An 11,316-nucleotide genomic window follows, 5' to 3' on the forward strand; every position below is an offset into this window, starting at 1 on the left:
TATTGTAACGAATATATTGTGCTACGTCAATTTCTAAAGAATAAAAAGGCGATTCTTCATCCATATAGTATTTAAGAAATAAAGAAATAAACAAAGAAATTCTACTTAAGTAGAATGTTGTAAGTCGCAAAGATTAAGTGAGGGAAACTTAAAATCATCATCAATGGCCATAATGCAAAGAAAACCCGTGATGAATATATTTTTTACCAATATTGTTAATTTAAAAAATTGTTTTTTCTTTGTCAGAAACGATAATAAGTTCCGAATTATAAGAAGGAAAAAAAATGTAATTGTGTTTTAATATTGGTATCATACAATCATACACCTCGTTAGTGATTTAATGCAATATGTATCGATCCTTATTTCACATAAGTTCGTCAAGCCATCTCTCAGAGACAACTATTGGAGATTGTCGGAATTAAATTATTGACAGAATTTTATTACCAACTTCAGTCAACACAGGCTGTTGATACCAACCACAGACGAAATATATGAATAGCACCTAACGGGATTTCGTGGTCGGAGATCTAAAATACCGATATAGTAAAAAATCACTGGTTTTTAGCGCACTCTACGTTTAAAGAACGGTGAATTGGGGAATTACATCAAGTAAAACGATCGAGGTTGGTCACGTAGTGAATGCGCCAGAAATATGATTTTTGAAACCTATTACAGCGTTGTCAACTTTCAATACCGAAATGTGTAGCTAGTAACTAACTGAAATCATCTTACTACATATGTATGATATGTCAGGAAGAGCTCCATTCATGTTTTACGGATTTATCACGACATTTCAATATGTAATAAATTAAAATCTTTAAATTATAAATAATATATTACAAATAACATTTATTTATATTATTTTTATATTATAAATATTTAACATGTAAATAATATTTAGAGATGGTCGAAATCGATGAGTGATTAGTTTTCAAGTTCACAAACCAACGTTTACAAACAAAGCGAAATTTCAAAGTTTTCAAAATTCCGATTGGAAATTCCGAAATTTTCGAAAATTTTTCAAAACAAAATGTGTTTACATCAAAAAAATGTAAATGAACAATGGAAACCAAAACAAACAATCAAAAAAATGTAAATAAACATTGGAAACCAAAATAAACAGACCAATGTTTGCAAACAAAGCGAAATTTCAAAGATTTCGAAATTCCGATTGCAAATTTTCGAAAATTTTTCAAAACAAAGTACGTTTACATAAAAAAAAGTAAATAAACAATGGAAACCAAAACAAACAATCCAAAAAATGTAAATAAACATTGGAAGCCAAAACAAACAGACCAATTTTTGTAAACAAAGCGAAATTTCAAAGTTTTCGAAATTCCTATTGGAAATACCGAAATTTTCAAAATAAAGTGTATTGACATCAAAAAAATGTAAATAACCATTGGAAACCAAAACAAATAATCAAAAAAATGTAAATAAACATTGGAAACCAAAATAAACAGATCAATGTTTGCAAACAAAGCGAAATTTCAAAGTTTTTGAAATTCCGTTTGCAAATTTTTGAAAATTTTTCAAAATAAAGTGTGTTTACATTAAAAAAATGTAAATAAACATTGGAAACTAAAACAAACAGACCAATGTTTGCAAACAAACCGAAATTTTAAAGTTTTCGAAATTCCGACTGGAAATTCGAAATTTTCGAAAATTTTTCAAAACAAAGTGTGTTTACGTCAAAAAAATGTAAATAAACATTGGAAAATAAACAAATCAATGTTTGCAAACAAAGCAACATTTCAAAGTTTTCGTAATTCCGATTGGAAATTCCGAAATTTTCGAAAATATTCAAAACAAAGTGTGTTTACATTAAAAAAATGTAAATAAACAATGGAAACCGAAACAAACAATCAAAAAATGTAAATAAACATTGGAAATCATAACAAACAGTCCAATGTTTGCAAACAAAGCAACATTTCAAAGTTTTCGAAATTCCAATTGGAAATTTTCGAAAATTTTTCAAAAACAAAGTGTGTTTACATCAAAAAAATGTAAATAAACATTGGAAACCAAAACAAACAATCAAAAAAATGTAAATAAATATTGGAAACCAAAATAAACAGACCAATGTTTGCAAACAAAGCGAAATTTCAAAGTTTTCGAAATTCCTATTGGAAATTCCGAAATTTTCGAAAATTTTTCAAAACAAAATGTGTTTACATCAAAGAAATGTAAATAAACAATGGAAACCGAAACAAACAATCAAAAAAATGTAAATAAACATTGGAAATCATAACAAACAGGCCAATGTTTGCAAACAAAGCGAAATTTCAAAGTTTTCGAAATTGCAATTGGAAATTTTCGAAAATTTTTCAAAACAAAGTGTGTTTACATCAAAAAAATATAAATAAACATTGGAAACCAAAACAAACAATCAAAAAAATGTAAATAAATATTGGAAACCAAAATAAACAGACCAATGTTTGCAAACAAAGCGAAATTTCAAAGTTTTCGAAATTCCNGTGTTTACATCAAAAAAATGTAAATAAACATTGGAAACCAAAACAAACAATCAAAAAAATGTAAATAAATATTGGAAACCAAAATAAACAGACCAATGTTTGCAAACAAAGCGAAATTTCAAAGTTTTCGAAATTCCGATTGAAAATTCCGAAATTTTCGAAAATTTTTCAAAACAAAGTGTGTTTACATCAAAAAAATGTAAATAAACAATGAAAACCGAAAAAAACAATCAAGAAAATGTAAGTAAACATTGGAAATCAAAACAAACAGACCAATGTTTGCAAACAAAGCAACATTTCAAAGTTTTCGAAATTCCAATTGGAAATTTTCGAAAATTTTTCAAAACAAAGTGTTTACATCAAAAAAATGTAAATAAACATTGGAAACCAAAACAAACAATCAAAAAAATGTAAATAAATATTGGAAACCAAAATAAACCGACCAATGTTTACAAACAAAGCGAAATTTCAAAGATTTCGGAATTCCTATTGCATACTTACCTATACTTACCTATACTTACCTAGTATCCATGAATTATCCACAAGTGTTAGAAATGATTTGATAATAATTCACTTAAAAGTACGTTAATATACGAATACTTACCTATACTTACCCAGTATGAACTGTCCACACGTGTTGTAGATGATTTTATTGCATAATAGATCACTTAAATAATAAATTACAACAATTGAAATATATACATACATCAAAAACTTTGAAATTTCTCTCTGTTTGCAAACATTGTTTTGTTTATTTTGGTTTCCAATGTTTGTTTACATTTTTTTGATTGTTTATTTTGGTTTCCAATGTTTATTTACATTTTTTGATTGTTTATTTTGGTTTCCAATGTTTATTTACATTTTTTTGGTGTAAACACATTTTGTTTTAAAAAATTTTTCGAAAATTTTCATTTGGAATTTCGAAAACTTTGAAATTTCACTTGTTTGCAAACGTTGGCTTAGGTGGGGAGCATTTACTACTTGACCAACCTCAATCGGTTTACTTGTAATTCTTCAATTCACCGTTCTTTAAACGTAGAGTGCGCTAGAAAACCAGTGATTTTATTTACTATGTCGGTATTTTAGATCGCTGGCCACGAAACCTGGTAAGGTGCTAGGTCTATTCATATACCTCGTCGGTAGGATAGGGTAGCAATATACATTAATTGCGCCGTTCAACGCCATTTGGTTACTACGTGATGCTAGTGTTTCAATAAAGGATTCAAATTGTCATTTATAAATGACAGCAATATAGGATATTTAAAGATGTTGGACATCTTAGGGAGATAGATATAAAATAAAACGAGAGAAACTGAATAAATGGTACAATGAAATTACACTGTAGATGTACCATACGAAGTGTTATATGAATGAATCAACAACATTGTTTTATTGTCAATTGACCATTTGATCAGTGCTTATGTTATATTTTTTAACACGGTTTTATTAATTGCTTTATCTACAAAGTAGATATCTACAAAGATTTGTAAATATTCATTATCATATTTATTTGTCTTTTATTCCTTAAAAGTTTATGGTAATATGTAGAATTTATAATGTCTGAGGAATATGTTATGGTTTTAGTATTTAATGTTTAATCATTTTGTGTGATGAATGTTGATACATACAGTGTTATTTATTTCCAGGATATTTTATTGAAGCAAATTTGAAAAAAATTATGTCTGTATTAACTGATGCATCTCCAATTATTACGTACGATAATCTAAATGAAAATATATTAAATAAAAGTATTTTATGGAAAATAGAAAATGACTTTGACATTGATGAAAAAATGTCTGTCTTATTTTTGATGATAGATGATTATGAGCACAGCTTCCAAGAAGTCTATGACTTATTAAAAAAATGTAAAGAAGACCAAGCTTTTATACTCACAGAATTTGTAAATAAACATCCTGATAATTGGAAAAATAAATTATTAGAAGCTACATGTGTGATAAATAATCGGCAAGTTATACGAAAATTGGGAATATCATTTGAAAGTTTCAGTTTATTTTATAAGCCAAAGATCAGATCATATTCCAGATACATAAATTTAGCTGCAAAATGTTTATATTTATTATGTGAAGCTCTTTGTGAAGATAAAACTAAGTTGTTACTGCAGTATATTCAAACTGATTTAACTCCATATGAGGAAAATTTAAAAAATATAGATTTTCTTGAATTACATATGTTATATTGGATGAGAGAAAATTATATTTCAATATATCCAGGTTTGTCATTTTTCATTTGTTCTGTGCCATTTTATACAATTTTTTGTTTACATTGTATTGTTCACAATGGATAATCATCTTAGATGGAACTGCCAAACTTAAAAATTTGCTTAAACATTTAAAGACTTTGGAAGATTTGGAGCTCATTTGCGAAGATCTAAAGAAACGTGAGAATCATCAAAATGTGTTGGATATACAACATTCTCTTAATACATCTCATGTACGAGAATCTTTCATGGAAGAATCATCAATATTGTCAGATGTGGAAGAAAATGATATAAGAAAACTAAACAGTGGCCTTTGTATTATTATAAGTCAAATGCTTTTTGAAGGTAAAAAGGTATCATACTGATAAATAAATTTTTTTTAAATTTCAATATACAGGAAATTCCATGTACATGTATATATATGTGATAAGATAAATTTTTGTTTCAGTTTGAAACTAGATTTGGAAATGCAAAAGATTGTAAGACGTTATCTGAAACATTCAGGAGATTTGGTTTTACAGTTACACAGTTTAATAATTTAACTGAAGATGAAATATTTACAGTATTAGAAAATATTCCAAAAAATTTTGGCACTAATTATGATTGCATTTTTCTATGCATTTTAAGCCATGGTTGCAAAGGTAAAATTTAGTAAATTTTATATAAGCATTATATTATATGTAACTTATTATTGATTATTAATCGTCATTAATTCTAGGTGGTATTATTAGTACAGAAGGAAAAGAAGTTAGCATTGAAGCAATTGAACATAAATTTTGTTGTGTCGAATTGGAAGATGTTATTAAAGTAGTTATTATACAAGCTTGTCAGGGAAATGTGAAAGGTTATCTTTATATTTATATTGATAAGTTATAACTATTATATATTATATAGGTTAATAGGTTAACATTTTAAATTGTATATACAGAATAATTTTGAATTGCAGGACAAGTAAATGTCAACGAAACAACTAATTTACTTACAGATGGTCCTACAGATTGTAAAAGTTCGAATATTTTACCATACAAAAATTTCTGTATATTTATGTCAACTATGCAGGGTTTTATATCTGTACGTCATAAAAAAGAAGGTAATACATAATTATCTTTATGTTATATGTTAGTACCTAATATATTTGTTATTGGTATTATTATTTATACATTATAAATTTTTATTTTATAGGATCCTGGTTTATCCAAGAATTTTGTAATATTTTACAAAGTGGAAAAAATAAAATTACATTCTTGGAAGCTATTAGGAAAACAATTCATTCAGTAATGAAAAAGAAAGGGAAATTAAATGAAACAAATTCCATTGCTCAGTTACCTGAATTAAAAACATGCAGATTGCTTACGGATTTCCACTTACCAGACTACCAAGAACACATATAAAAAGAGAAGGACAATTCTTAAACTGTTCTACTATATTTTATAAAGAAGACAAAATATGTTGTTTATATACTGTATAATTTATGTAATAAAAGTTATTGATGTTTAATTTTTCTTGTTTCGTGTGTTTCTGTTTACGCATGCATCAATTAGAAAGCGGATAACAAAGAAATAAATAATTTCGACAACAGACATGAAACTAAATCCGGCGAAAACTCCTAAGAGACCGCCAAATGTAGCTAAAACAAACATTAAGTTTACATTACCATCATTATTAATATTATTATATTTCAATTTAAATTCACTCATTTGAAAAGAACAATTGATTAATTATACCAAATAAATGACGCCAGTTGTAATGTGTTTCTCTTCGGTATTGAATAGACACTAGGTCTCCGAAAAATATATGAATCTCACTTTGATTTTTCCAAGTTTTGTCCTTTCTGCAATGAAAGATACATATTCGTGACAAGTATTTTTGATTATTTTATTTTTAGTATTTTAACAATTTGTTTTAACATGACAATAAAGGATGTCACTTTTTTTTTTATTAAAACCACTGCAGAAAAATATGTACACAATTCATTTATAAATATCCAATACTTCTTTCAAATTTCAAACATTCTGTGAATATGTTCCTCAATAAAGAATCAGTCAAATTACCTGGGATAAGTGTAAGTAAGATCTTTATCAAGATCTCCTGCCGAATTCTCTATGACATAACGATAAAAATCACAATCAGGCATGCAGGCACAAGGTCTTCCGTAACCGTCCAAATTTACATGCGGTAAAGCTTTGGGCGACATATCCATTCCTGGCCAAGAGGTATCGTACCAAACTAAAATTTAATTTCATTATCCTTCACCTGTTCAAGAAAGGGGCCAGGGAATTAATGACACTGTGGATATCCGATGCTCACATTTGTACGTTTCTAGGCATTCAATGTCTCTCAAATCGCAAACTCTGATGTCTGTAACACAGAATATTATTCACCTTGAAGCTAATAGATAAGAAGGAAAAATTTGTATATAAGTTTTTATTCTTTTTTTTATAGATAATTTTTGTTTCATTTTTTTTTTATTGAATAATTATTAAAAGAAACGCTGTACTTTACAAAATATATAGATATATATTTTTTACAAAATACTCGCTATTTATCAAGTATGAGATAAGTTGCGTTTAGAGGAAACTAACTGTTTTGCGGATAATAGTACGGAACGCATCCACATATATTCTTGATGAAAGATGCTCGACAGTTTGTCAAACAATTTATGAACGAATATTTGACGGGAACAAAGTGTTCGTTCCAATTGTTACCAATAATTTCATTTGCTTCGCTGTGAAATATGCACTGTCTCAAATTTGGATCTAAATAGGTGATGTCAGCGGCCGAGCGCATCTCTACGGGTTTGATAGATAAAAATGCGTATTTATTCACGCCTATGAATTTGCTCGGTGCGTCGTAATCAGGGTAATCGTAAGGATCGTGTAGCATGATCTGTGAAAACATGGTAGAAATATACGATTAAATCAATCATACATATGGTCTCAGATGCAAAATATTAACGTTCTTTTTTTGGAAATGTATACATATTCATTTCGTGAAAGTATTTTACAAAAGTTTTTAAAGAATCGAGACTGAAATCGGGTATAAGGGATACTCCAAAATTATGACGAAAGATTACAATTTCGAATATTTCTTTTCTTCAAAAATCAACGCTAGATATTACCTTCACACCTACAGATTCCATAATACCGGCATCATAATTGTCGATATCAAGATTAAGCACCATACTGAGTCCACTTTGATATCCACACGAAGTCATTTTACATGGTTTTGTACTTCAAAGAGGAGAACATAATAAAATTCGTAATTCGAACAACAACATGCGTAAATTTAGGCTCTTACTTTGGCTGTTTCATAATCAAGTCGTGAGTAATGTAATTAAAGCTGCAACACACTCCATCGCGACTGATACTTGGCCGAAAAATGCTATTGCAATCTTTCGTTCTCGACTTCCATTTGCACGAGACCAGGAAATTTCGACAACTTTGTGCAACCTGGAGTTGAATATCGTTTCTATTTAACATGCTTCTTACAATGGTCATGAGCGGGTGATCCCTCTACATACCGAGTTCATGATTGTTGGTATTGAAAGTTTGTTCATGTCGAAGATGTTCTGCAACTGCGAAAGATTATTCCGAACGCGTGACCCGTATATGCCGGGATACAGTAATTCGTTCAACAGTTTCATTTCTTGGGCTACGAATTCCTTTGTCACGGTGGGAGGAAGTGTCCTGCAAATAAAAAATAAGAAACATCACATGTCATTTGAGTGAATGAAATAAAACCTTGATGACGGAGAGTTTGTCGATTTCGTGAGAAATCACAAATCATCAACTGACTTTTTACTACAGATTCGCGTAAATTGACATAAATAACAAGAAGCTTGATCAATCAATAATTAACGATATAATAACAAGAAGCTTGGTTCAGAATCGGTCAGAAAAAGGAAATAAAATACTCACAAGTTCTCGACGAATTTCTGCGTTAGATTAAGAGATACGCGATTGATATCGCATACAGTGATCGCTGGGAATGGATAATTCCATATTCCATTATGGGTCGTTTCGATGACCGAGAGGACAAAGTGTTCGGCGAAAAAGTTCAAAGTACTTTTCAGCAATCCGAGGGCGATACACAGGGATGAGACGACCGTTATTGCCCATGCGATTCTGCCGAAATGAATGCGAAATGAGCATCGTCGCGATTGCATCGCGGCACCATTTAATTGGAACAAGGGTGAAATTAAGTTCCCTTAATGGCGCACACCTACTTCTAATCGACACGAGCACGGCGATTTAATCAGCAAGCTAAATGAATTTTGGAATTCGCGAGTTCAACATGATTTTCGAATCATTTGCAGATCGTATATTGCTGTCCTAATTATGTTGCTTCCTTTAATAATCACTTACGCGTAGATGCATATACTAAATGTGGATAATCATGAAATGAACATAAAAGTAAAACAAAATAAAACACTGGCAATGAGATGTTAATTAAAAATCAATATTTCGTTCTAGAACGTAGTTATATTGTTCTAGACACAAATGTACATTTATCTATACGTAGTTATATTGATGTTGATTAAAAAATCAATATTTCGTTCTAGAACGTAGTTATATTATTCAATATAAAAAATTGAGATGTTAATTAAAAATCAGTATTTCGTTCTAGAACGTAGTTATATTGTTCTAGACACAAGTGTTACACTTATCTATAACAGATTGATAAAATTCATGATTGCTTACCTTTCTATCATAGGACGTTGGGTATCACAAATATACTTGCAACCATGAAGTCCCGTTTCGTGACAGAATTGCGAGATATATCTTTTTAAAGTGTAAAAGATTTTTCGTACAACTTTTCCCAAAATACCGATGAAACTCCGTTTTCGCATATGTTTCATGTTTTGAATTGTTTAACGAAGGCTCAATTTCTCTATCAACTTTAAAATATACTACTTCATGTATTAAGGCTGTGTGAACTTTTCCTTCAATTTAATTTATTTGTTTTAAATTATTAATGTAGTCAGCGTTGAAAAGAGTGTAGCGTATACAATTCGATTGAATGTTGCAAACAAATTATTTGTAATTCTGAGAAAAAATTGAAAAATACCTCGATTAGATTGATTATTTAAATTTCAGCTAATTAATGATAATTCGTCAACTATTATTATATATAGTTAAGTGGATTTCAATGATTTTAACCACGTAGTGTTGAAGATACGACTATCGAGTGAAATGTAGCAGTACAGCAGCTCTCTTGCTTTATTGAAGAACGCATGATACGATGCATGCGATGTCGCGTAAAAAATTCATTTCGTACTTTTTACCGATTGTTCTCTGATAAGTTTAGATGTATGATACGAATTCCCGAGCCTTTCGTGAAAAACGATTTTCAACTGCGCGCAATAGTACGTGATTAATATTAAATGTACACGGCATTTATACGTGAGAATTCGTAGAAATGATCGGTATAGCTATGAAAAAAAAAAAAAAAAAAAAAAAGGAACTCTAGCGGATATTTAATCGAGCATTAAAACGTTTCTTCGTTTTTTCTTCTGCAACGTTTATAANAAAAAAAAAAAAAAAAAAGTGAAAAGTGAGAACAGAAACGAAGAACTTCATCGCTTATTTACCGCAATTGAAAAAAAATTACAAATTCAGGTGTATATTAAATTCTTAAATATTGATTTATTAAATGAAATTAGGTATAATGAAAAATGTAATTTTATACTATAATATAATTATATAATATATTATAAAATATATATACTATAATATAATTATATTATACCGCAATTCAAAAGAAAATTACAAATTTAGATGTACATTAAATTCCTAAGTATTGATTTATTAAATAAAATAGCAATCTTCAAATTAAGTATAATGAAAAATGTAGTTTTATACTATAATATAATTATATTATATTATACCGCAATTAAAAAGAAAATTTCAAATTTAGATGTACATTACATTCCTAAGTATTGATTTATTAAATGAAATAATAATCTTTAATTAGGTATAATGAAAAATGTAGTTTGATATTATAATATAATTATATTATATTATACCGCAATTGAAAAGAAAATTATAAATTTAGCTGTATATTAAATTCCCAAGTATTGATTTACTAAATAAAATAACAATCTTCAATTAAGTATAATAAAAAATGTAGTTTTATACTATAATATAATTATATAATATATATACTATAATATATTATAATATACTATAATATAATATAATTATATTATACCGAAATTAAAAAAGAAAATTACATATTTACATGTATATTAAATTCCCAAGTATTGATTTATTAAAGAAAATAACAATCTTCACTTAAGTATAACGAAAAATGTAGTTTTATACTATAACGTAATATTAATTTTATAATATTATATTATAAAAATGTAAATTTATAATATCGTAGCTGTGATAATTGTGAAAATCGCACGTGGCATAATTTGTAAGGATAGAAATCGCAAAACTATCTTTCCGGAGGAAACAAATCAATGCAGTGACTGTTCGAACGCTGACGGACGGAGCTCTATCTCTTTCATCTCATCCCGATCCCTATCGCGAAATTTCTTTCGAGCTGGTATCGCGCAAAATATTCCTCCTCTTTTTTCTGTCTTCCTTTCTTTTTTTTTTTTTTTTTTTTTTTTTT

At 28.5% G+C, this 11,316-nt stretch overlaps 2 protein-coding genes across 3 annotated transcripts; one reads left to right on the top strand and one right to left on the bottom strand.

Annotated features, from left to right (window-relative positions):
- The first annotated feature begins 3,611 nt into the window (after window positions 1-3,611).
- LOC122530438 (caspase-8-like) lies at window positions 3,612-6,192 on the top strand. Of its 2 annotated transcripts, none has more exons than XM_043657390.1 (7): window positions 3,612-3,963; window positions 4,124-4,708; window positions 4,792-5,048; window positions 5,144-5,336; window positions 5,414-5,539; window positions 5,642-5,785; window positions 5,878-6,192. In XM_043657390.1, exons 2-7 carry the CDS (start codon window positions 4,156-4,158, stop codon window positions 6,084-6,086), a joined length of 1,482 nt encoding a protein of 493 aa, XP_043513325.1. In that variant the 5' UTR covers window positions 3,612-3,963; window positions 4,124-4,155; the 3' UTR covers window positions 6,087-6,192. The 2 variants fall into 2 exon arrangements, with proteins under 2 accessions (XP_043513325.1, XP_043513326.1); XM_043657391.1 differs by having other exon boundaries at window positions 3,612-3,800.
- LOC122530439 (sodium channel protein Nach-like) lies at window positions 6,152-9,562 on the bottom strand (the record flags this gene model as incomplete). The annotated part of the gene is made up of 10 exons (XM_043657393.1): window positions 6,152-6,322; window positions 6,420-6,526; window positions 6,747-6,921; window positions 7,003-7,053; window positions 7,278-7,581; window positions 7,814-7,925; window positions 7,993-8,144; window positions 8,216-8,381; window positions 8,613-8,819; window positions 9,396-9,562. Coding segments are annotated over 10 exons (1,575 nt in total), but the record flags the coding sequence as incomplete, so codon positions are not given.
- Window positions 9,563-11,316: the final 1,754 nt, after the last annotated feature.

This window comes from Frieseomelitta varia, unplaced genomic scaffold (assembly GCF_011392965.1).
Source record: "Frieseomelitta varia isolate USP_RPSP 00005682 unplaced genomic scaffold, Fvar_1.2 scaffold_342, whole genome shotgun sequence".
NCBI classification, from domain to species: Eukaryota; Metazoa; Arthropoda; class Insecta; order Hymenoptera; family Apidae; genus Frieseomelitta; species Frieseomelitta varia.